This window comes from Ambystoma mexicanum, chromosome 9, assembly GCF_040938575.1.
Source record: "Ambystoma mexicanum isolate Mex_15411 chromosome 9, UKY_AmexF1_1, whole genome shotgun sequence".
Taxonomy (NCBI): domain Eukaryota; kingdom Metazoa; phylum Chordata; class Amphibia; order Caudata; family Ambystomatidae; genus Ambystoma; species Ambystoma mexicanum.
The window spans coordinates 327815218-327842783 of record NC_090931.1 but is presented as its reverse complement, the minus strand read 5'-3'; the positions used below and the strand labels follow the sequence as shown (position 1 = coordinate 327842783).

The 27566-nt window shown below is 47.5% G+C and overlaps 1 protein-coding gene across 1 annotated transcript in view; it reads left to right on the top strand.

The window, feature by feature from the left end:
• The window catches only part of RFC2 (replication factor C subunit 2), a 183827-nt gene that overhangs the window by 127313 nt on the left and 28948 nt on the right, over window positions 1-27566 (top strand). Inside the window, exon 7 of the mRNA XM_069614736.1 lies at window positions 5794-5951. Within this exon, the coding sequence (XP_069470837.1) occupies window positions 5794-5951 (158 nt within the window). The remainder of the gene's footprint in view (window positions 1-5793; window positions 5952-27566) is intronic.

The window sequence follows — 27566 nt, the reverse complement described above, 5'->3', positions numbered from 1 at the left end:
TCGGCTCTCATGCCTTTTTATTTCATTCAGTAGGTCCGCAATGTCAGCTTAGTTGTGGCTGTTTGTGCCCCCGGGGTCGTCATTTTTGGGTCTGGAGTGATGATTGTGCCAGTGCGGAGTGAGGAAAATCTATATGATGCGAGTTTACCTTTGTCCGTACATCTGCTGGATAGAGCACTGCAGCGGACTCCGAGCAAGACGAGATGTCGCTTCCACAGAGACCAGACAAGCGGGGAAAGTATGTGATTCCTTCAGATTTAGAAGAGGGCACACGCCCCAAAAATGGGGGCCCAACCTTCTTTAGAACAAGCGCAGGCACGGGTTACTGGGGCAAGTAGCACCTTCTCAATGTGTCATCTTTGGCGGGAAGGCCGATACTTTACTTTTTCTGGATAGTCCCCCCCCCACAATGATCTGCCCTCAAACGTGGCTGGATTATCAACTTCGGTGGTTCGCGAGGAATACTCCTCTCTTGAAGGGATGGTGGGCACATGCTTGGTGGGAGAGCGTGGTCTTGAGGAGGGCACACGCCCTGTTAAACAGGGGCCCAACCCACTGCCCTCTCCTGATGGCGTGAGCCAATTTGGGTGGGTCTTGGTATCTCTCCTTCTAGAACCCAGTAGTGCTCCCGCTGTCGTATCAATGCGTCGTTCACGTGGAGGGGTGTTAACCGCGCACTACTGCTTGTGATGAGCTTCCAGCGTATCCTAGTGGTTAGTGGGGTAATGGGATACAGAGAAGCCTTCCCTCGGTGCTCCCCATATCGTGTCTGCATGCACACCGAAGATTTTGAATGCCTGCTTCCCCTCCACATGTGAGTCAGCAAATACTTCAGAGCAAGTGGGGCGCTGTTGCAGGGCCTACTGTGGCCTCGGGTGACTTCTGAATGATTCCAGGACTACAGGCTGTCTCGGAGTGGCTACCACAAGCCATGAGGTTAAGTTTTGTGTTCCAGTCTTCACTCACTCCTGTGTGCAGCCTAGCACAGTCACCGTGTGTTATTTATAACGATCTCCTTTTAGTCCACATGTATCCCCCAATATGCAGAACACGGTGCAGGCGAGTTTGGTAGTGCTACGATATTTCATAGTTTAGGAGTTCTGCCCGTGTTAGTTAAAGGGTGGTCTAAACAGTTTAGCACTACATAATCATTTCAATGCTTCGCTGCAGGGCCCTGGATTCAAGCTGCATGGTCACAGCGCTCTGGAGTATCCGGAACGTGTGATTGCCAGTCCATGCTCACCGCCCTCAACCTCGGGGGCCGTGGTGACTTGTGTGCTATGGAGCGCTTCTCTTCACTTTGTGGCATGTGTTCCTTCAGGTCTGTTCCCCTCCTGCCATGTGCGGAGGTGCACAATGGGGTCAGGGTGCCTGCTGAGGGTAGGGGCTGCTGCGCAGACCAGGTATGGCGTCGGGGGCGCCAAAAAAATGTGCAGGAGTATGCTTAACTACTCGGGATCCAGTCCACAATTAGGTAGGAGTGCTCGCCACCCTGGAAATTATGGGCGCAGTCCGTGATGCGTGCCGGGTCTCTTGTCGGAGCCTCAGAGTTTCGCGGGTGCTCCGCTTCCCTGGGCACCATATGGGAGGAAGCCCATGTTGCAAGGAGCCGCACTTTCAGGCAGTCAGCCCGCAGTTAGGTGTTGGGCTTATCAGTGGGTGGAGAGGAGACAGGTTCTCGACAAGAGCAGGGGACAGGACCGCGCCAGAGGGCTCACCTTTCAGGACTGAGTTTGTCGCAGTATTGCAGCTTGTTTGTGCCCCACTCCGTCTTTCACTCCAGGTCCAGTGAGAGGAAGCAGCTCCCTTTCCCCATGGTGTGCAGGAGGGGGATCGCTGTCCGGGGTGGCACCTCGCAGCTGCACCGCTCGCCTCTTCATTGTAGGCAAACCAGACTCCTCTGCTGAACGTATGCCCAGCAGAGGCTCTGTGCTTGCTGCATAGTCGGCCTTGGATCACTGAAATTCAGTTATCTCGGCGAATCCTTAACCGATTCGCGTCGGGTTTTCTCTCTGCTAGTGGGAACCACCTACATAGACTGGATTCTCTCATTTACTTTTGGTGGGGGGGTTCCCTTGGCAGGGACTCGAGCCGCATTCCAGGGCCTGTAGACGGAGCTCACACAGAGGAAACGTCCATCCGTGCACCCCCTGGTGGCCAGTTTTGGCACCTTTTCGGCTCAATTAACGTTTCTCGTCCTAACAATTCACCTAGCGTGCTCGGTCCTGGACTTTCAGGCGGGGAATCTTGCCCCTGGAGGTCCGGTAGGAGTCCACTTAAGTTTCATCAAAGTTTGTTCATGACAAGACGATTAACTGCAATTGGTCTCGCGGTCCCAGAGTATTGTTAGTTTGCAACCCAGGAAGGTTGCAGCATGTCGTGGCATGGCTTGAATTGAAGGTGGTCTTAGGACTGATTATACCCACCAGTCCAAGGGCAGAAGTCCTCTTCGGAACTTCCTGTCGATTTGAAAACTGGGTCAGGAGAGCAGTGGTTGCTTCACCGGGTAGTGGAATGGGCTGCAGGTGTCTTTGGTTGTTTTCATCCTCGGTTTCTCTGTTCCAGTGGCCGACTGGTCTTCAGCTTCCAGGCCATTTATCCAGGAACCCAGCAATCGGCACTTTACATTCAAACTTTGGGGATTGGAACAGGATCCAGGCAGGCATGCCAGAACACACAGGGCTGCAGAGTTTCGGGCTCCTTCCCCCGTTTTCTGTCTTCAGACACTCTGGAGTCTTGGCAGGCTTCACAAAGAACTCCTGCCAAAGACAAGTCAAACCTGGCCCCCTCAGCCCCCACCCAGGACTGCCGAAGGACCAAGAAACGACAAGTGCACAAAGAGAGCCACCATTCTAGATGAATGGTGACCCTTCTGTGCATTACTGCGGCTGTGATGACAAAGTATCACTCTACCCTTTGGGTACAGTAGTTCACACAATAAAAATACAAAGGGCTAACGGTACTGTGCAAAAGATGTGTGCTACACAAGTAAATTACAGATGCCTTTAGAAAATATGAAGGAAAACAAGGGTTCCCATAAACGGAGTAAAAGAATGAGTGGGGCAAAAGGAAAAAACAGGAGTACAGCAAAAAGTGCTCTCTACCTTTGAGACATCCAGCACCTTTGCTGGAATCTGAGGACTTACATTTTTTACCTGGAGAGAGTGAGACCCTTTTTCCCACGCTCTCGTATTTTTGCTAGGATTTGAGAACTGTTTCTTTTTCTTGTGGAGTCTGACAAACTCCATAGGCATCATCTTTTACATTGTACCACACTGCACCGTCACTGCAGTGGCACAGGGAAGTCTTTCAGATTGCCCAAAGGTTTAATTAACTTCTCTTGGATAAACTACTGTTTCTAAGAGCAGTGACGTGAAATTTACTGTCCTTATATTGTAACTTTATAGACCCAGCACATACTATCTTACAATAGGGTGGTGGAGGGGTTACTTAGTATCCCCTTTGTCTAGTTTCTCATATAACATTTGTTACCCTTTCCTCTGTGAATAGCTGGTGGCAGTGGTTTACTTTTAACTACCGTGGTGTGTTTTTACCGCCGGCTGCATTCACAGCTGCAGTAAAGCACCCAAGGGTGCCATTTTTGTCAAAATGGCCCCAGTTGTCGTATTTTTTTTTGTTTGGTTTTTTTGCCTTTTCTTTGTGGAAAGGTCCTTCTTGAGATTTACTCTATGCGCTAAATCGGATTTTCGGATTTGGTCCTTTTGTTCGTTTTGTCTTTGCCGGGATTCACGAGTGAAGCCTGCCTCTGGCGCCAGTATGTCTGGCAGGGCAGGAAGTAAGGGAGGTGCCCGAAACTCCCTGTGCTTAATCCCCTTGGTCACAGGAATGCTCCCAAAGGTGATTGGCCGGCTGGCTGTCCGGCAAGGACAGCCACCCTGCTGTTTGAATAGCAGCTAGGCTGGAATGAATGGGAGACACCTGCATAAAAGGTTTTTTGGCTTGGAAGGCAGAGTCGACCACTGGACAAAGGAATCCGAAGAAGAACTTGGAAGAGACGCCTGCTGCAACTCCTGGACCGTTGGTTTGACCAGTGAAGCCCTGCTGCTGTGCTGAAGCTCAGAATTCGTCTCGACTATAGAAGCCCTGCAAGAACGACTTCTCCCCTTGAGTTGGTGGGACCAATCAACTCCAAAGTAAGCCACCTGGACATCCTCTTGAAGCTGGTTGAATTTCCACTGCAGTTGCTGCTGGAACTGAAGGGCCAGGGAGCGGAACACCAGTTTGTGTGCGTTGCTTTTAAGTTGGCCAAGAGCTCCAGGAAGATACTCCAGACTCCCAGGAAGCAGGACTGACCGAGCCTGAGCCACCTCAACAGAGTGCTGGACCCCAGGTGCAAGGAAAGCCCATCAACAGCCAAGAGTCTGAAACTCGAGGAGCTGAAACTGCGAAATGCCATTGAATAGAAGTTGGTCCTTTTCTGTTGCCGACCGCCCCGTTGCAGTGCAGGAGTCCTCCAGACGTCCTCCCTCTTGTCCCCACGACTGAGGCCCAGGAACACAAGATCTGTGGAGCTGCACAGGAACAGAAGCCAACTGGAACCATTTCTTCTAACCAAAGGTACTGTACAGTCTGAGAGAACTTACCTCTTGTTGTGTAACATCAGTAAGTGGTGACTTGTCTTTGTTGCTTCTGTAGAGTTTCTAACAGCTTCTTTACCTCACAAGCCTAATCAGTTTGCGGCCATAATTCGATTTCTTCTTCTTTTCTACAAAGACTTATGAAACATTGCAAGACTTTTACTTGCAAGAATTGCTTCAGCTCACCTAGACTTTTGTCCTATTCACTTTGGCTTGGCCTGGCTCCCTGAATGACTCCCTCTGACTGTGTTTTTGCCTTCCTTCCTGGAAGGGGTTCACTTACTTTGCATTGGGGGTTACCAAAAGTACTTACCTGCTTCAGAATATTTGTGAGATCTCTTGCTTTAGTCTAATCCTTTTCTTTGGCATACTCTTAAGTACTGCCACAAATGCTACAGTGATATAATGTCCAGTGTCCTAGCTATTTAAGTCACCCGAGGGTGTAGGAAGTGTCTGTATGCCATCCCAAATGGGTACTTGCTGGTTTAGAGAAACTAGGTGTATTTTGGAGTGTATTTGTGTTCCTATCATATTGCCCCCTTCTGAAGAAGGCTTACTCAAACTGACTTTTAAATTAATAATTGTTTAATCAAGAAACCTTTTGTTTAAGTTTATTTGAATACTTGTCACTGTGAATCTCTGTGTAACTCCCCTACTGCTCACACTGACCCATCTTGAGGTAAGCCTGGCTACTCAACATCCTACCAACCTGTGTAGTACAGACTTCTACCAAAGGTTGGGTTCCAATACCAGGAGGTCAGCGTTGTTGTAGTGCACCCAAAGGGTACTGCATACAATCTTGCCTAACACAGGTGAAGGAGATTTGGCATAGAAATTAAACATCTACCAAACAAGCTGCATCTCTTACCAGTGTTAACCCCTTAACGGGAAAGTACAAGGTGCAGCTGGGTTATGAACCCGCCCTGCAGTTGAGGGTAAATGTGTTACCTAGTACTGACAACTACACATTAATGTGCAGCCCCCTTTTGATTTCCTTATCTCATGTCTCCCTTTTCATAAAACTGAAAAATCCATTCTTTATTTTGAGTGTCTAGCCACACGTTGACTTATTAAACCACACCCTGGAGGAATAAGAAGTAAGGGGTTATTGTGCCTCAAGTGCCTATTGTTTCCTAGTCTGCTTTTCAGTTGCCAACCAAGCACTATGTTGATGTACTTTAATTTCCATTTTCAGAGCCCATCCAATCTCGCTGCGCAGTTTTACGCTATACAAAGCTGACTGATGCTCAGGTTCTTGCAAGGCTGATGACGGTGGTCGAGTTGGAGAAAGTTCAGTATACGGATGACGGACTAGAAGCCATTGTCTTTACGGCACAAGGGGATATGAGACAGGTACCAATATTACTTTTGGTAAAAATTTGTATTCAGCTTAAAGACATTATAGTACAGTTGCAGTTAGATATTGAAAAATGAATTGCTAATTTGCAGAACCTTTTAAAATTCTTGTCCAACGTTCCTATGAAGGGACGTTTTTTGGGGGAGTAAAGGGGAAAATCTATAATTTGATGTTACTGCAGTTAAGATATTTCTCCAGGCTCTTGGGTAGAGCCTGGGTATTTTACCTGAACTATAAAAGCTACAATTTAACTGTTATCACACTTATTCAGGGATCAGATGTTTAATGCGAAGTACTAAAAGGCCCATACAGATGTTATAACTTAACTTTGTTAAGATCAAGCAAAGTAATATGTAAGCATATACATTCTACCGCTTGGTAACCAGAAATGTTACACGCAACTTTAGTATTAAGTATCTTCACATGCAGTTGCTTCCTGTGGTAGCTGGAGGAAACTCTTTTTCACTCTAGGATCTTTTTGCAGGAGTCCACTAGTCCCAGTTGCAAGGGTTTTTATAATTGTAACATCCGATATCAGAAACACTTGGTGCGGGGGAGACAGCTCAACTTGGTTTCCTACTTAAGCAATAAGCCCTGAGATGGGGCAAGGTCATTACCACATCAGGTAATGCTCTGGGTCTCATCGCGAGTGTTAGGGAGAATTCTCAGAAATGTGCTAATTCCCTCCTCCTCCTTAGAGACCCCCAGCAACTTTGCTGGATTTTGAGAACTTGATTTTATTAACTTGGAGAGATTGAGACCCTTTTTTTTTTTTTCCCCACTCGCTCATGTATTTTAGTGTAATTTCTGAACTTCTTTTTCTTTTGGTTATGGAGCCTGACAAACTCCATAGGCATCATCTTTTACATTGTGTCACACAGCACCTTCAGTGCAGTGGCACAGGGAAATCCTGCTGATTTCCCAAAGGTTGAAATACCTTGTTTAGGATAAACTACGGTTTCCCAAAGCAGTAAAGCGAAATGTACTTGATTTACATGTGTAACTTTCTACACCCAGCACACCCTATTTTACAATGGGGTGCTGGAGGGGTTACCTAGTATCCACTGGTGTCCGGTCAAACAAAGGGATCGAATTTCTTTTTTTAATTATATTGTTTTTTTGGTTTTCATATAGGTAAAGTGTTTTTTACCAAAAAACGGGGGTTGGGGGTCACCCTCCCCCCCCCCCCCAACAAGTAAAAAAAAAAAAATAATAATAAACAATAATTCGATCCTTTTGTTTTAGGTCCTTTTGAATCGATCCTTTGACCATTCGATCCTTTTGAATCGATCCTTTGACCTATAACCGTATCCCCTTTGTCTAGCTTCTCATGTAACAATTTTATGTTACCCTTTCCTCGATGACTGGCTGGTGGCAGTAGTTTACTTTTAACTACCACAGTACGATTTTACAGCGGGCTGTGTTTGCAGCTGCAGTAAAGCACCCAAGGGTGTCATTTTTGTCAAAATGGCCCGTCTTTTTTTTTTTTTTTTTTCTTTTTTTTTTTTCACCATTTCTTTGTGGAAAGGTACTTCTTGAGATTTACTTTGCGTGCCAAACCAGGTTTGGTCCCATTGTTCGCTTTGCCTTTGGCGGGATTCACGAGTGAAGCCCGCTTCTGGCTTCAGGATGTCTGGGGTGGGCTGGAAGTGAGGGAGATGAACGAAACTCCCTGTGCTTAGTCTCCTAGGAGGCCCAAATGCACTCTTTAGTGATTGGTCGGCTGGCTGTCCGACAAGGACAGCCACCCTGCTGGATGACTGACAGCTAGGCTGGAATGAATGGGAGAGAACTGAATAAAAGGCAAGGCTTTTGGCTTGGAAGGCAAAGTTCACCACTGGACGAAGGAACCGAAGAAGAAATTGAAGAAGACGCCTGCTGCAACTCCTGGACCGTTTGTCTGCCCGGCAAAGCCCTGCTGCTGTGTTGAAACTCCAAATTCGAATTGACAGTTAAGCCCCTGCAAGGACAACTTCTCCCCTTGAGTTGGTGGGACCAATCAACTTCAGAGTAAGCCACCTGGACATCCTTCTCAGAGCTGGTTTGCTACTGTAAACCGAATCGCCAGGGAGAGGAACACCAAATTGTGTGCATTGCTTTTAAGTTGGCCAAGAGCCCCAGGAAGATCCTCTGGGCTCCCAGGAAGCAGGACTGACCGAGCCTGAGCCCCCTCAGCAGAGTGCGGGACCCCAGAAGCAAGGAAAGTCTCCATATTGACAGCCAAGAACCGCAGTGTTGCTATTTACGGTAGTCGTGAGCAGCTGAAACACCAAAGTGCCACTTGTTGGAAAGATTGCCGGTTGCGAGCTGTGACCGTCCCATTGCAGTGCAGGAGTCCCCAGAAGTCCTCCCTCTTGTCCCAACGACTGAGGCCCAGGAACAGTGAAATCTGCAAAGCTGCTCAGGAACAGAAGTCATCTGCTGCCCTTTTTCTTCAATGCAAAATGTACTGTAAGTCTGAGAGAACTTGCCTCTCATTGTAGAGTTGCTTGCATCTTCTACCTCACAGCTTGTGACCCTACATTTGATTCTTCTTTTCTTCAAAGACTTCAAAACATTGTGCAAAGTCTTTTCTGCTTACCTACCAGAGGTACTTCATCCTGTAGGAGACCTTTGCCCATTGACTTTGGCTTAGCCTGATATACTGAATGACTGCTTGGATCCAAAAGTATTTGCCTGCTTAAGAATATTTTTGGTCTCTTGTTTGTTCTAGTAACCTTTCCCTTTTACCAACTTCTAACAGTATTCTAAATGCAAACAGTAAGATGTTAATGTTCCCAGCACCCTAGCTATTGAAGCCACCTGAGGGTTTAGGTTGTGCCTGTGGGTCATGCCAAAAGGGTCTTTACTGATTTAGAAACTAAGAGTGTATAGTATTGAAGTATATATTTGTGTTACTTTTTATGTTGCTCCCTTCAGAAGAAGGCTTATTCTAACTGACAATTGTTTATTCAAGAAACCTAGTGTTTATTTGAATACTTGGCACTGTGAATCTGTAACTCGCCTACAGCTCACATTGACCCCTCTTGAGATGAGCATGGCTGCTCAACGCGCTACTAAACTGTGTAGTACAAGCTTATACCAAAGGTTCAGTTTCCTATTACCTGTAATCAGAATTGTTGTAGTGCACCTTAAGGGTACTGCATACAAGTTTTGCCTAACGGTGAGGGCCTTAACACAGGCCCCGGGGCAGTATCTGATGCGGTAATAACCCAGTGAGGAGCTTATTTCTATTGGTACTAAGGCACATTGCACCGGGGCAACTGAGGTGGAAAAAAATAGCTGCCATGTAACTGGATACAAAGTCCATTCTCCCTTTCCATGATGGCCATTGAAAAGAGTTTAAAAAAAAAAGTAAACTAAGAAAATGGCTGCCATGGAACGGGATAAGGGACTACATGTAGTCCCTTCTCACTTTCCATGCTGCTCACTCGCTTAAGGAACACACCAATAGATGGGTTGTCTAATACCAAGAGGACAAGGGTTGTGTAGTCTCCCCAAGGGTTACTCCAGCAATTCTTGCCTAACACCAAGTAACCCCCCCACCCCAGCACTCAACATAAGATGGTGTGTGCTGGACCTACAAAGAGAAAAGGTAAGTAGTCAATAACTTTACTATTCTTGGGAACAGTAGTTCCCACAAGAAAAGGCATTTAAACCTTTTAAGAAATCTAAAGGATGTCTTACAGTGCACTGAGGGTGCTGTCGCCATACAAAAAGTAGATGCCTATGGAGTTTGTCAGACTCGAACATAAAATCCAAATCCGTTCAAAACACATGAAAGCGTGAGAAAAGGGGCTCACTCACTCAAAGGTAAAAAGTCCTAAAGTCCAGGAAAAGAGCTGGGGGTCTCTAAGGTTGAAGGGAATTGGCACAAAAATGAGAATTCTCTGTGATGGAGATAGTTTCCAAGTTTTCTGCGTGACAGGAAGGGGGGGGGTGTTCAAGGGAATTATAGGGTTTGTACCAGGGAGTTTGATACACTTAGAAGGGTGAAACTGATAGGATTTGTGGAATAGTCGGGAATGACCGGGTTTACTATCTTGAAATAAACAGAGGATTGTGGGAACGGTAGTACTTTGTCCTAGTAGACCGAGTGCTGGAAAGAAAACCAGGAGAGCGTGGAGACGAAAGATGGGGAGTATTTGCGTGGAAAACAGGAAAACAAGGATTCTGGGAGTTGTGGGTTTTGAGTGCAATAGGGTTTGGGCTATTGGGTATCTATCAGATACGGACTAGTTTCTGGGATTCAGGTAAGGGAGATCTTTCAGGTGAAAGGGAGGTTGAGTTGGTGCAGCCTATAAAAATTCAGGAAGCTTGTCTTCCTCCTCCCTTTCTTAGGCATAATACTGCGTCTCACCTTGGATATTTCCCCAGGCTCCCCTACCCAGGTGATCATCCCTCACTCGCCCACCCCTAGGTTTGGGATCTGAGAATGCCAGCCCGTCCCTGGCCACCAGAATAAGGGACTCAAGAGGTCTAAATGAGAGAATACCTTCCGGTTTCTCACAGTACTGAGTTGGTTTTTTTGTAATTGTGTGTGTATATATGTTATAGTACTTACAATTATACCAAGATAAATCTTCTGTAAGTATTTAAATAAACACTTTCTTTTTACAATACATAGTGTCTTTGGACTGCATGTATGCTACAATTTCTGTGTACCAAGCTACAGCCCTCTCCCTCCTAATATAGCCTGGCTGCTCTGACCATGCTACCAAAACATTCTCACGTGGTACAGCCTTATGCACGGAGTGGAGCTTATGTACTGCCTCAGATATATGGTTTTATGAAGTCCTTGGTTGGACTTTATAAAACATTCCCAAACACCCTCATAAGTTTGAGATGCTCGGGCCAAAGGGCTTGGTTTGCAATTTTATTGGTACCAAACGATGACCCTAGAACTGAAGAATGAATAATCAAGCACACTAAAGATATATATATTTTTTAAACCGATAAAGAAAAAAGTACTTCATAAAAGCAAATCCGTCTCCCCCTCTTGTTCCCTCTGAAGAGGGGGCTATAATTGGTCCACTCCAAATACCAACCAATTCGCTGTGAGACTGTTGGGGAGAATTTACATTTCTGTGCCAATTCCCTTTAACCTTAGAGACCCTCGGCGCTTTGCTGGACTCTGGGCTTTTAAATTTTTACTCATGAGTGAGTGGGACTTCTTTTGCTCACTCATGTTTTCCTGACTAAGACTTTCTGTGTTTCTTACTGTTTTATGGAGTCTGGTAAACTCCATAGGTATCTGCTTTTTGCAATTGTGACACACAACACCTTTTGTGCAGTGCCACTGAGAAGTCCTTTGGACTTCCCTTGTGGTTTAACTACATTTTCTTGGGTGAACTACTGTTCCCAAGAATAGTAAGATGACCCCCGTCTTACTTTAAATTTACTTTATGGGTCCAGCACACACCACCCAATGTGGAGTGCTAGGGGGTTGCATAGTAACTCCTTCAACCCATTCCTCATGTAACATTTTGTTTCGTCGCTCACTAGCTCACTTAAATGGCTGTTGGTAGTGGCTTAATTTTTACTACCTAGTGATAATTACCTGCAGGCTGATACCCCAGCTGTAGTGCTGCACCCAAGGCTGACCATTTTCTCAAAATGTCCCTGGTCTTTTTTCGCCATTTCTTGTTAGTTTCTCCTGGGTTTTTTAGGACTAGAAGCAGTACACCACCAGAGAACAACATCCGAAGCAGAAGATGATGGAAGGCACCAGCAGCACTCTCCTGGACCGCAAAGTGCCCGATGAAGCCCTACAGCTGTGCTGACCCCATTTTTGAATCGACAGGGAAGACCCGTGCTGGACGACTTCCTCCCTTCGGCTGGTGGGACCAACTAGCCTCAAGATAAACTCTATTTTGGTGCAACCCCAGACTTTCTGAGACTTTCCAAGACTGCAGAATCCCAATACCCAGGGTCCCTTCACCATCTGTGTGCATTGTCTTAAGTGCGAATCCGGCAAACTTTGTGGGCATCCAGGGGACCCTACAAAAGCCGGAAATCTGTGTCCAAAGCCCAGGACCGAGGGATCAAGGAACTTCTAACCAGAGCTGTTCATTCTTCTTTGCCGTTGAGGAAAAAGACCCCAAAACCACAAAGCCGCTGAATCCTGAGGAATCCATTGCTGCTGTGTACTCTCGTGCTGCCACAGGACCCAGCCAGACATCCTGCCTTTTCGTCACCACGACCAAGGACCAGGAACAAGGGTCTGCTGCACTGTAACCAGAAGGCATCTAGCTGGAACAAATTCTTCAGTGCACAGGTACTGTGGGGCTTGCGGTACATTATCCTTTTGTCATTTGGGGTGCTATTTCGAGTTTACCTCAACTCACTTGCACTGGCCTTTTAAATTGTGCTTCTTCAAGGTGACTCCTCCTTGAGTTGCTGTGATTTTCTATAAGAATGGAGCATCAGAACTTTGAATTTGCCCATTGACTTTGGCTATCCTGGCTCCCTAAAGCCCCCCTTCTGAACCTACTGGCTTTGGCAGTGCTTGTTCAATTACAGGTCTTAATTGGTGAACACTATTATTGCTGGGATAAAAGACCACTTGCATCCCATTGGGAGAATAACTGTTTTTATTGAATACCAGTCTGTTCTGATCTAACCCTAACCTTACCTTCCTATTAATAATGCAAAGGTGATACAAAAACAAGTGGCATACTGACCTCAAATGGCATCACACTTGGTGCTGGAAAATGTGTAACATATAATTGAATTACTCAACTGCTTCATTGTTCACTTTTTTTAATTGAATCCTATTAATGTTACTGCTAGTTACTGCTTTTTAAAGAATGCTTTAAATATCTGTTTATACATTTTTGTATTATGTAAGCATGTACAACATACCTAGTGTAACTGCAAACTTGTAACATGCCTAGTGTAACTGTAATACTTCAAGCTTCTCTCATGTAACCATCTCTTAAGGTTCTGTGCCTAGATGCCACTGGGTTATGTGCGCATTACAAATGCCAAAATAAATAAATATTAACTTAAGTGTTTATTTTATACCTGTATTTACTGATTTCATTGTACATCTCTACAGCTCACATTACCACTCTTTAGATAAGCCTGGCCGCTCCCACTACCAACTTGTGTAGTACAGGCCTTTATTAAAAAGTGGGTTACCTAATACCAAGAGATAAGTCTTGCGTAGTTCCACACCAGTTGGACTGCACTAATTCTTCCAACACTTACATGGGTGGACTTGAGAAAAACTGTCCTAACAAGAAATTGGAGCCATTTGATTCAACCACAAGATCCAAGTACCTGATGCTAAACTACCACTAGAGGACTGCTGCAGCGACCAGCATTGGCAAAGTCGGATACAGTGTACCGTACCCCTGCCTTTCAGTAGACATTTAAGACTTGAATCGGGTGCCTTCCTCCTCTGGACTGGTGAGACCAACCAATTGTTTACCCTGCTCACCTGCCTGGGAATTAACTGGACTGCACTGTTGCATGGGCACCTTCTGCCGCTTTTTCTGGCATCTTCGTTGCTCTGCTGTGACCGTGCCAATCTTCTGCAGTCTCTCACCATGAGGAAAGTCTCCCGAAGTCTGATTGCACCGCTCCCAAGACCCTGCAGACCATGAAGTGGCTCACTCTCAATGTCTGCTGCTCCTGTAGGTTCCGTCTGCCTCGCTTGTACTGAAATTCAGAAGTCTTCTCCCTGGCCTGGAGTTACTCAAAGGCTTGGCCGAACCAGCAGTGGAATCCCTGAACCCACAGCCTGTGAGCCTTAAGCAAGTTTACAATGAGTCTGGTTATCCCCAGAGATTCCATGTTTCCAGATGTTGGTTTTGCAGGTTTCAGATAGTGGATCGAGAATTACTCTTTAAGCGCCCATATCCGCTGTCGCTGGCATTGGGAGTAAGGTCCTAATTTAAACGTAGCTACCTTATCGGACATAGACTATGGAGCCTGGGTCAGGAGTCCTCTTTACAGTCACGTAGTGCCTGGACTGTCTTCCTCTCCATAACCATAACTGCAGAACTAACTAGGAACTTTCTAAAGTGAAGTTCTTCAAAAACCTGTTTGATAAGGCTCCTTCCTGTAATGAGACTGAAGTGTAGGGATCGGCATCTAAAGCATTGCTCTTGTGTGTGCTAGTGTACTCGTCATTTGAAAGCTTGTGCCTTTAATAACGTTTTCTCCCACCTCTCCGGATAGCTTACGGCGTATAGTGCGAAGTCGAACTGTTAAACACTGAAGTGGTTGGTAACTTATGTTGGTGTTAACAAATTGGGAATGTACATGTTTAATGGTGATTTTCCTTCCCATAGTAATGTGGTGATCTTAATGCAACATTGTGTTTCATAGAAAGTAGATTTGTGTATTCATCTATGTGTACCTTTAACAGACTTAATTGTTTACTGTACCTCACATCAGGTCTACAACCTTTAATCTAAGCCTGATTGTGCAGTCATTCGACTCTTTTAGAGTTTGCTCACAAAGCTGTAATCTGGTTGCATATTTACATTGGTTTCTCGGGACCCTGCACCGGAGTAGGTTCTGAAAGGAAATACTTGCACAGGAAATACTAAGGCCTATTTAGCTTGACACCAGCAGCTACTTTACACTACCCAGGCCACGTGTTGCCAAGCAAGTATACCTTTGTACAGTTTACTCTGCTTTGGCGTGATATAAAGGAGCATTCAGACCTAGTGCAGGGAAGCTAGCCGGTCAGTTACCAAGTTGAATCTAGTGATTTTGATCTGCGTTCTAAGGGAGGTGAAGGCTGCTTTTCCACACACATCTCCTGCTGATACTCCACTACTTGCACCCCACCCAACTGAAAAGTATTCTTCGTAGAGTAGTCCCCTTCCAGTTGTACTCCTTTTTGGGAACACCAGATGGGTCATTTCAAATGCATCTTTCGATGCAAATAACTTTGAGCCTTGAGGGGCGTGGCAGGCAGACGTGCTCACTGGAGGCTCTTGTCGATCCGCATAATGAGAAGCTTCATACGCTAGCTTGATAACTAGACAACAACTTAAAACTAGATAGCAGCTGCTTGAAACCTTGGAGAGGCTTATGGCTCCGGAGGGGCACCACAAGCTCTCGCAGCAGGAGAAAGGCTGTATTGAAGAGGAGCTGCGCGTGACAAAAAGATGGCTGAGGTGTAAGGCGAATCCGAATTACCCCGGAGTGCACCAAGATGGAAGACACCAACGAAAGCGAGTTGCAGAGCTGCTGAAACAAGTGGGTGCATCCAATGTTTGCTAGACACTGGGAGAGGAGCAAAGTTGACTGGTGGAGGAACGAAGCTAACGGAAGGCCACTATACGCGGCTATCAGAAAGACAAAGGACTGGTGGCTAGAAGAAACGGGACACCGAGGCGTGGCAGACGCGCAACCGACCAAACGGTGGCTGCAGGCATGGAGGGAAGACAACAGTAACCTGGCAAGAACGTCCATTACCCTAGACTGCGGCCGTAGGCATTACATACAGCGGGATGGTGAGCAGACCCAACGAAAGACTTCCCCAGGGCAAAGCTGTGGGAGCCACAGACTGGGAGGTAGGAGAGGAGCTGCCAGCTAGGCAGACCACGGACATTACATCTGCGGTAAGGAGTCAGGGGAGAGGGGGGGGTTGGAAGGGCTGCACAAACGTTGCTGGACATATAAATAAACTGACAGGGCTCCCTCCAGCCACCCCTAGTGCTCCTGTGCAGCGCGGCACTGGGGCTGCACAAGGCCCCTATGAGAATAAACCTCTGCTTCCCAGAGGGGCGATCACTTTGACTTCCCAGTAGCCCACACAGCATGGAAAGGATAACGTGCCGAGGCTGGAAGGCTCCAGTCTCAACCGCGTGACACCCATAAGAGCGGCACATGAACTGGGCGTCAGAGTGCCCCCGCACACAGAAGACCCTAAGAGAACACACGCCACAGGGCCTTTGACAAATAGAAGCAACATAATTGTTGACTGGGTGTAGCCCTGCGGGGCGGCAGAAATTCTACAGAAATTACGCCAGAAGGGTCAACACCCCCCAGAGGAGCAAATATTTCTTAGATAACCGAAGGAACTTGAGAGTGAGATATAAGTAACTGGTACATGCACGTGGGCCTCAACTCCGGCCAAAAGGAACCGCATGAAAAGCAGAACACAAAAGGATACGTTGGCGAAAGCCGAGAACACTAAAGCTTTCAGAGGGAAGACCAATGGCCCATAAACCGATGACGCAACATCGGAGGTAGACAAGGCAACACAACACAGTGATGCAAAAGCGCACGAAAAGGAAACCAGCGGAGTTGACGCCTTCCAAGGGGTCCTGTGATATAGAAGTGCCAAAGAAAGAGTGGACAACACCTCCTGAGGGTACTGACTGTTCTCATTCACTGGTACAAAGTCCCTTTAAGTTAACAGCGCGCCGGTGTTTGCATGCCCCAGCCGTGGCCACCAGGAGTCACACAGAGGCAGCACTTAAGCGAAGAATGAGCCAAAGTCCCTGAGCATGGAAGTGTCACAAAAGAGGCACTTTGCAAGACTTGCAAATATGGTGCACCGATAGTGGCACAACTGGCACAAACGGAACAGTTCCCAGCAATGACGCAGCGCTGAGGACGGGAGATCACAAAATAGGCCCCCACAACTGGGCCCAACAGCAAACATGCGTACCACCACATCCATAATCGCAACCTAGGAAAGGTTGATCTGGCCTCGGTGACCTCAACGCAACTATAAACAAAAAGGCAAGTGAGCTGGCACGGCGGGGCAGATCACACAGGATTACAGAAGAAAGGATCCCTGAGGAAGCGCTAGACGGCAGTGGTCTCACTAGGGCTAAAGAGGCAGCGCATAATGGCTACCAAAGGAAATAAATCTAGGAACAAGCAGACCACGATGGAGACCTTTACGAAGTGACCAGCCATCCGGCAAGAGGGCGACCATGGAGACATAGGGAAACTGGAAGCGCAAGTCAAAGAAAACGCAAAGAGTGCAGACAGCGAAGCATATCGATATCCTTATGCAGAAAGTTAAGGTGCTGGAAGATAATTTAGAAGGTAAAGCTAGACGAAACAATAAAAGGATTGTAGGATTGCCTGAAGGAGCGGGAGGGTCTGACCCTACCACATACATTGGAAACTTGTTTCTGCAGGAGATAAGAGTGGACGAACTTACGCAGGGATTTACGATAGAGCATTGTTCCCTAATCAGAAGGCCACCATCTGGCGCGCCGCCCAGACCTGTGATAGCTAAAGTTCTCAACTATAAAGACTGGGAGAAAATCCTTGCCTTCTCCAGTGCTGGAGGGATAATTCAAAGGGCATCATCAAAGATGTCAGTATATCCAGACTACACCTTCCAGGTACAAAAGGGGCAAGCTTAATATATCACAGTGAAAGCAAGGCAGGCCTAAAGTACATGTTGATATACCCGGCAAAGCTGAAGGTACTCCGCAATGGCAAAGTACTATTCTTCGAGACACTGATGGAGGCACAAGATTGGATGGACCGCGCTCAGATACCAGAGACTGCCGAACAGTCAACTAATGTAAACGGGAGCTATAGAGACAGTGCGTTTTGCCAGAAGCCAACTGTAGAATTACGGATACGCATTCAGGAGTTAGAAACGTTTAGACTACGTTGCGAGCATTGCTTGTAAGAAGTATGGAAGCTATTTACTACGTAACGGAATAGCAGCAGGTCAGTGTACCCACAAACCCAGTAGAGGGAACGCTAAGAGCAGACCCTCTACTCCCACGTAGAGATGTTTTCTTTAGGGTTACTATGCAGAGCCCGCCCGTTGGGCACCAGTAGACTAGGCTACCGCCTGGGTGAATGGAGCAGAAACGGGGAAGTCCTAGCATGCCTAGCACAGCTAAACAAGTTGTTTGGTTTGGAGTTAGTTCAGGGGGAGGGAAGGGTGGCCTGGCATGAGTGGAAGAACATAGCATACCTTCACTATCCGGTTTTGGACTGATGACCCCAGTAGTACCACGAATATGTAAATGTAATGGCTGAGGCGATTAAAATCATGACACGGAATGTCAGTGCGCTTAACTATGTAAAGCGCAAAAGAGAACATATGTATATCGAGCGTAATAAAGTGGGCACAGTGTTACTGCAAGAGACGCACTTGGATGCGAAAAAGCTAAAGTCTGTCTGGTGCGTGGGGAGGGGTGATGGTGGGCTCCACCTGCTCCGCATATGCGACAGGGGTCCTCATTTAGGTAGACCCAGCGATACCGCTTAAAGTACTGGCAACAAAGGTAGAATGGACGTAATACATGGGATGATGGAGAATCGTGAAATATGTATTAACACCTATGCACCAAATCATGATGCCAGTTTTTTTTAGATCATTGTACGCTAGACTTGGACCTTACATGGAACCTTGATATGGGGTGGGTATTTTAATTGTACACTTGACCCCAACGTGGACCGATCTGATTCCAAATACAAACTACCATCCCCCCAGCCAAGTGTTGACACTTTTTAATCACTTTCAGTTGAGCTATATGGAGAGTACAACAAGGCGAGGTCAGGGAATACTTTCATTACTCTGCCCCGCATAAAGTCCACAGGAGAATAGACTACCTGTTTATGGCGGAGGAGCATGCGACTGAATTTACAGAGGTAGAATATTTAGTTAGAATCCTGTCGGACCATTCCTGAATCACAGCAAAATGGTGTGTATTTGCCCCTAGACCACCCATACCCACATAGAGGTTGAGAAGCGATTCGCTACTAGACTGGGCATTCGCCAAGCACGTTCGGAAAAGGACTGTTGACTTCATTGCAACTAATGAAGAAAGCGTGCAAAAGGTGGGCACGGTCTGGGAACCATACAAGGTGGTTATCCGAGGTGAAATGATATCAGTCAGGGGTAGTGCAAAAGGCCATTATTGTTGACCTGGAAAAAAATAGAGGGGAAATTGCTGATAGCGGAGAGGGAGGCAAGCGTAGACAAAAAAATATGTGGAAGCAGTAATTAGATTGAAGCAAGCATGCCTAGTGCAGTGGGACGCTGTCCATATATATATATATATATATATATATATATATATATATATATATATATATCTGAGGCTTGTGGAATCTGCTTAGATCACATGCTGTGCATAGGCCGACATCTAGTGGAAGCTGCGGAGTATTACAGTTTGTTTTTCGAAACTCGAAAATGGGCGTCGACACAGGCGTGCCAGTAATACTATCTCTAGTGTGACGTCCACTGTACCCAAGATCCCTCACGCGTCTAGGATCCTCAGATTGGTTTTTTCCGCCATACTGGTCGGAAGCATCTTGCGGAGTCCCCTGGCCTTAGCCATACTTTTGCTAATTATTGAAGTTTAAAATTATTTATTGACATCCTTCCCCACCCCAACGTCGACCCTCGACGACGGCTGGAGAAGACATCGACCGTCGGCTGCTGCACGACGGATCTGGGCCTCGGAAGGCCGCTGGCCTCGGCCCGGGCCTAGTAGGACGCTGACCTCGGCCCTGCAAGTAGGGAGAGTGGGGGGTGGTACATTCTCTTCACTCTTGGTATATAGGTACACCTTATATATTTCCTACACTTACCAGCCCGCTGCCTCAAGGTGCGTATGGAGGCTACCCCTTTCCAATTCTGCCCCAAGTGCAACCGCAAATACCCTTAGGTCGACAGGCACGCCACGTGCAATCTCTGCTTGCCGAGGGACCACCCCGAAGCGAACTGCAGAGCGTGTAGTAGGTTTAAGCCTAAGACACTTAAGGACCGTTCGACAAAGCGTTAGGCCCACCACGCCAGGCAGGCGGCCATGGCAGCGGAGGGCGCCTTCAGCGATGGCAGCGACGCCGTACTTTCGGACGGCGAGGGCATTACGGCGTCGAAAGACTGCCGAGCGCAGGTCCCCGACCTCGGAAGGTTGTCCGGCAGGGCGGCTATGGGGAAGACCCCCGGCGACGCAAGCGCTACACACCCTACACACACTAAGCACACTAAGTCCAACCGAACCTCGACGACGTCGACTTCTCGGAAAGAGGCACAGATAGAACGGTCCGACTCGGTGTCCTCTGGGCGCTCTCGATCGAGATCGCCTCATGACGCAAGGCAATCATCCACTCTTGCCAAGAGTGCCTCACTCCCTAGATTAACGGAAGTTCGATCGTCGGAAGACGAAGACGACTTCCACCCCCAGGCCGCGCTCCAGGAGACCGAGGCCGCAGTTAACACCAGCGAGGCCCCACGCTCGAAACACACAGATACCTCTCCCGACCCTCAACGCCAGGCGTCGAAAGTCTCTGGGGCCTCCAAGGGGCAGGGAAAACATTTTTCCACGCACGGGGAGGGGGGGAAACAGCGGAAAGCACAGCCTTCCACTCCTGTAAGACCATCCTTCCTCCCTAAGCAGACAGACCAACACAAATCTACTGGGACATCAACATCCAGCAAGGGTACCCTTGATAAGTCCCCTAAGTTGCCTACTAAAGTCATACCCTGTTCCAAAGAATGGTCCAGTGAAGACATAGACAGGGTCATGTCAAGGATGTATTCCTTGGCTGATTTTTATGACAAAAACCCAGAACATTTCCTTTCGTATGACCCTAAAGGGGCCACACCCTCAGGCTCCTCTGATCCTATCCCCCTAAGTAAAAAGACCCGGTTCGAAAGACCTGAACCCTTCGAGGTGCAGCCTTACTCTACTCCATACTCTACTCCACACCCCAGATACCAAGGACAGCCTTTCCCTGAAGGGGACCAGGAGTTTAACATTATGGAGGAACAAACCGGGACTGAATACTATGCGGATGATGAGGACCTGGAGGAGGTAGAAGATGAGCAGGAAATTTACAGAGTAGATTCCCCGGTAGAGAGCGAAGCCCCAGTTACCGACTCGCCAGTTGATAACCAGCCCCTCCTTAATGAAGTTCTCGCTCGCGCAGCAGAACATTTTCACATCGACACCCACGGTGTACAGGAGGAAAGGGACTTCGCAGAAGAGTTGGTGGGAGAGAGGAGGCCGGTCGCTCAGACCATCCCTATCCTTAAATCCATCCAACGTAGAATAGATCCATCCCTGGTGAATCCTAACCTCACCAGAGCCGTCAACCCCAGAGTCGAAAAACTTTTTCGGGCAGCCCAGTCTGACCCTCTTTATATAAGAAGACATCTTAAACCAGACTCCCTAGTGGTTACCAACACTCGGAAGAGGGCTGGGACACCCTTATCGTCGTCGGAAGCTCCTCCCGACAAGGAGAGCAAAAAACTGTATGGGTTTGGCAGGAAGGTAGCCTCAACGTCCGCCTACCAAGCAAGGATTGCAAACTCCACCACCCTGTTGGCAAGTTACAACTGCCATCAATGGGAAGAGGTCGCGGCGCTCATAGCCTCTACTCCTGAACCGTTAAAGGGCCAGTTGGCTCGGATCTCGGCAGAAGGGAGAGCCGTGTCTGGTTGCATATTAAAAGCAACTTTCGACGCCGCGGACAACGCAGGAAGATTGATAGCGGAAGGTACTGTTATCAAGAGACATGCGTGGTTACGGCAGTCGGGGTTCAAAACAGAAACACAGGCTTCATTAATAGACAAGCCGGTGGAACCCGATCTATTGTTTGGGAAAGCGGTCGAAGACGCACTTAAGAATGCCAAGGACGAGTATGAGACTCTCAAATCCCTTGGCCAGCTTACCAACAAACCCCCGAACCAGAGGGGGAACAGTAATTTTCGTCGCCCACGCGGCCAAAATTCACAAAGAGGCAACTATGCCCAAGGACAGGGTACACAATGGAACAACAACCAGCAGTCTACCCAAAGTTACAGCAAGGGTAACAAGAGAGGTCGTGGAAGAGGCAGAGGCAGCCCCAACAAGGGAGGTGGCACGCCTCCGCCAAAGCAGTGACGCTCAGTTCAGGGTCCCTTCTCACGCAACCCCAGTAGGGGGACGCATTTCCAACTTCACCCAGGCTTGGGAAGGGATCACCTCAGACAGATGGGTGCTGTCAACAGTGTCCACAGGATATTGTATAGAATTACTGCAGCGTCCCCGGAACCACCCTCCACGACAAAGAATACACTCCTTAGAACATCAGAAGATCCTTCTCGAGGAGATCGCCATTCTGCTAGAAAAGGACGCGATAGAACTCGTCCCAGGACACCAGGTAAACAAGGGTATCTATTCAACTTACTTCCTTGTGCCAAAGAAAGATTTGACAATGCACCCAGTATTGGACCTACGGCCTGCCAACAAGTATGTCAAGCCCCAAAAATTCCGTATGACCACGCTACAAGAGGTAATCCCCCTCCTAAAAAAGGGGGACTACATGGCAACCTTGGATATGAAAGATGCTTATTTTCATATTTCCATGCTCCCAGCGCACAAAAAATACTTGCGCTTCAAAGTGGACAGTCGCCACTACCAATTCAAGGTACTGCCCTTCGGGATAGCTTCAGCACCAAGGGTATTCACCAAGGTACTGGCGGTGGCAGCTGCACACCTACGCAGGGAGGCAATCCCAGTGTACCCTAATCTGGACGACTGGCTCATAACGGGGGAAACCCCAAGAATTTGCAGGTCAAACATTCAGAGGACTATCGACCTCCTCCACGAATTAGGCTTCTCTATCAACGAGAAGAAGTCAAGTCTGGTGCCAAGCACCTCAAAACAGTTCCTAGGAGCAATCCTAGATACTCAGAAAGGGTTGACCTTCCCCCTCGGAAGAGAGAATTCGGAATATACTACTGCAAATTCCACATTATCAGTCAGGTCAACAAATAACGGTACGCAAAGCAATGCGGTTACTGGGCATGATGGCGTCATGCATTTACCTGGTCCCCCACGCGCGTCTGCGCATACGTCCCATGCAGGAATGGTTGGCGAAACAATGGTCTCAGGCAAGTGGTCAGTGGGACGATCTAGTGGTCGTTTCGCCAACACTCATACAGAGCTTACACTGGTGGACAAAAGAGAATCTCGCAAGGGGAAAACCCTTCTACGATCCCGAAGTACAAGCAGTGGTAACTACAGATGCTTGCCTGACTGGGTGGGGAGCTCACCATCTCCACCACAGAGCTCAGGGTCTCTGGTCTCACTCAGTAGCCAAGAACCACATCAACCTGCTAGAGCTTCTGGCAGTATTCCGAGCGCTTCGGGCGTTCGAGCCCCATCTACTAAACTTGTCGGTGCAGATCCGGACGGACAGCACGACAGCCATGTTCTATCTGAACAAACAAGGAGGGACTCGTTCGCCAAATCTGTCCAAGCTTGCCCAGAAAATCTGGATATGGGCACTCAGACGGAACATCTTCCTATCAGCACAACATGTTCCAGGGGAGCTCAATTCCCTAGCGGATGCCCTAAGCAGAGACTCCCTCCCAGAAGAACACGAATGGGTCCTTCACAGAGAGATCGTAGAAGATCTCTTCTCTCAGTGGGGTTTCCCCACTATAGACCTATTCGCCACAAGCGAAAACAAACAATGCCCAGGATTTGCATCCAGGTTCCCCCAGCCAGACTCCCAAGGGAACGCCCTGTGGATGAACTGGTCAGGGATGTTTGCGTACGCTTTTCCACCAACTCCTCATCAGGAAGGTGGTGTACAAGATGAACAAGGAATCGATGACGCTCATCCTAGTTGCTCCCATGTGGGCGAGACAACCATGGTTTCCACACCTACGCAGGATGGCGTTGTGCGAGCCCATCAAACTCCCAGCCTGGTACAACCTACTGTCCCAGCAACAAGGTCAAACAGTGCACCAGGAACCCAACTCAATGAACCTGGCAGCATGGCTCCTGAGGTCATAGAGTTTGGGCATCTCAATTTACCACAGAGGTGTATGGACATCCTAAAAGAATCCAGGAAACCAAACACAAGGCACTGTTACTTTGACAAGTGGAAGAGATTCGTTATTTGGTGCCAGAATAAACAAATCAACCCAGTTGATTGCACTCCTTCCAACGTGGTAACGTACATGCTCCACCTGCTGGACGCAGGTTTGGTTTTTAACTCTCTGAAAGTACACCTGGCAGCCCTCTCGGCTTACACCACATCCCATAACAAAGTATTGTGGTGGAAAGTACCAGTAGTTAAAGCCTTCATGGAAGGAGTAAAGAGACTTCACCCTCCTATTTCGAACCCACCGCCAGGATGGGACCTCAATGTGGTGCTAGCTAAGCTCATGGGCCCCCCTTTCGAACCCATGCATAAAAGTAGTCTCAAACACCTGACTTATAAAACGGCCTTCTTAGTAGCCATTACCTCCATAAGAAGGGTCAGTGAAATTCAGGCTCTGTCAGTGCAGGATCCTTTCTTTATTATCCACAAAGACAAACTGGTTTTACGCACACACCCTAGGTTCTCACCTAAATTTATATCTAAATTCCATGTAAACCAGTCCATCGAGCTTCCGGCTTTCTTCCAGAACCCGCAAAGCTCGGCTGAGGTGAAACTACACACCCTTGATGTGCGTAGGGCGGTCCTCTATGTAAATAAAACCAGACCGCTAAGAAAAACAGATCAACTGTTTGTCTCCGTAGCTACAGGCAGAGAGGGGGATCGCGTCTCTAAAGGCGCGATCTCGAAGTGGATTATCAACTGTATACAGCTGTGTTACTCTCTTTCTGGAAAAACTCTGCCTTTTACGCCAAGGGCCCATTCTACTAGAGGCATTGGTGCCACTCTGGCTTTCATTGCAAATGTTCCCCTCGACACCATTTGCAAAGCAGCTACTTGGAGCTCTATTCACACTTTTACTCAGCATTACTGCATTGACACTCATTCCAAGACAGATACACAAGTGGGACAAGCGGTTCTAAAACACCTGTTTGCTCATGACCCTTCTCACATCCCACCTCCTTCTTCGGGTACTGCTCGCTAATCTATGCACAGCATGTGATCTAAGCAGATTCCACAAGCCTCAGAAGGGATACATTACTCACCGTAATCGTATTTCTGATGCTTGTATCTGCTTAGATTCACATGCGACCCACCCTTCCTCCCCTCCGAGAGAAGGCGCATGATTGCTTGTAGTCTTACCTTTCTGTCTATCTGCTTGGATTATCTGTACTCACGCTACTCCTCATGCTTCCTCATGTCAGAAAAAATACAATCTGAGGATCCCAGACGCGTGAGGGATCTTGGGTACAGTGGACGTCACACTAGGGATAGTATTACTGGCACGCCTGTGTCGACGCCCATTTTCGAGTTTCGAAAAACAAACTGTAATACTCCGCAGCTTCCACTAGATGTCGGCCTATGCCCAGCATGTGAATCTAAGCAGATACAAGCATCAGAAATACGAATACGGTGAGTAATGTATCCTATATATATATATATATATATATATGTTTTCGTTTAGGGAAAAAAAGGGGTTTGGGGGGGGGGGGGAGGACCCCCCACCCCCCCCAAAAAAAAGTGAAAATATAAAAAAAATACATTCGACCTTTTGTCTTTCGACCAAATGGTGTCGACCATTTGTCCTGTCGACCTTTTTTTTTTTTTCTCGACCAAATGACTGGTAACCCAATGGGACAGGTTGGGGAAATGTAACCACGCTAGATACCCAGAAAGGAGTCACGCACATGGTGATATACCCGGTAGAATGCTGGCTTGGCATTATAAGCAAAATTTGGAATTAGACTACAAGCTCTTATTTTCGTGAACCTTTGAAAAACATGTATAGAAGGTTTGGGTGGAATATGGAGCCGAGGAGAACTTATGGGTGCAGCAAAATGGATCCCACAGAAGGAAATAACTACGCAAGCTGGCATAAATGAAGTCTTTTCGGAATACTATAAAGCGCTATATGCGGATCCCCAGATAGAAGAGGGATGCAAGATGCCCTAGATCTCATCCTACCGTGTTTGGATGCACAGCAGTCCGGCTCTTTAGAGGCACCCATAACCCCAGAGGAGGTGGTAGCTACGATCAGAGCGCTGCCCACTGGGAAAGCCCCAGGTACAGATGGTCGGACAGGGGAATTTTATAATGCCTGCGCAGACACACGGTCGCCACCTCTTGCCAAGGTATATAACGAGGCGTTTGAAGTGAACATCCTCCCAGACAGCATGAGGGAGGCTCTGATAATCCTGTTACTGAAACCGAATAAGGCAGATACTGACTGTGGATCATACAGACCACTGTCACTGGTGAACTAGGACAGCAATCTTGGCTAATAGACTCCATAGAGTGATGACGCTAATCAATCCAGATCAGACTGTGTATGCACCAGGGAGGAATACTGCGGAAAACATAAGAAGGCTGCACCATGTGACCTATAGCACAAAAAATACAGCAGCACTCTGTGCCGTTGCATCATTGGATGCGACTAGGGCATTAGATTCCGTACACTGGAATTGGCTGTATGCCACAATAGTAAAGATGGGGATAGGACCGCAGTAAATGAAGTGGGTACAGATCATATATACCAAACCAATGGCCAGGGTTAAGACGGGGAGCACATACTCAGAAAAATAGCAATTGTATAGAAGTACGAGACAAGGCTGCCCCTGTCCCCTATGCTGTATATTATAGCAGTGGAACCCGTAGCTGCTTGCTTGAGGCAGGAATATAGTGATGGTGGTATTGATGTGGACGGGTGAAGCATATAGTGTCCATGTATGTTGACGATATGTTACTGTACTTGTGTAACCCAGAGATAAATTTGCCGTATGTCCTGGAAGTGTTGGACAATTTTGATAAGTTGACGGGGATCCGAATAAACAAGAGCAAATCGTGCTTGTTCCAGCTGGCCAAGACAGCGAATGTGGCAGAGGTGGACATGCCGGTCCTCCCCCCCCCCTCCCCCCCTACCATGGAGCAAGATCTCCTTTAGGTACTTGGGATTCATGTATATCACAAACCCAAACGAGAAAACAAGTTTAACACGATACAAGCAAAAAATGGGTTGCGAAGTCGATGGAGTTTTGGTGCAAGTTACCTTTGTCTGTGATGGCAAGAGCGGCTCTGCTAAAAATGGTGGTGCTGCCGAGACTCATGCATTGCTTCGGCAATGTTCCATATAATATCCCAAGGCAGTTTTTTTTTGAGACTTGGAGAAGTTATGTAGAGGCTTCTTTGGCGAGAGTAAAGACAGTTTCGCTGAGTGTATTGCAAAGACCATACGAACACGGAGGCCTGAAAATGCCAAACTTCTAGATTTACATTCTGGCATGCCAGCTACAATATGTAGTAAAATAGATGGCGGATGATCCCACGGCAGAAACAGTACTGGTGCAGCCGGCCAGTAAGAGATACCGCAGAGTTTTCATTTGGAATCCCGCTATAGAACAAAAAAGGAACCCCTACCTGGTAGAACTGGGCATCCAGATCTGGAAAAGGTCTTGGAAAGTCATGGGATTAGAAGACCCACTCTCTCCACAGAACCTCATAGGGGCTATAATGGAAGATATGCCAGGCAGTAGGGCAGTGGTCCGGTCACAATGGGAATTATGTGGCATAGCTACGGTGGGAGACCTAAGGAATGAAAAAGGGTTGATGACGTTTACAGAGCTGCAGGAAGTCACGGGTATAAATGGCGTCAGTTTCTACTACACAATACAGTAATAAGGGTGTTGACAGTACTGAGGAGACCATAGGAAGCGAAGAAATGGAGCATTGATTATGGTAGCGGTGGGGACACACGCCATTTCAAGGATATGAGTTATTGA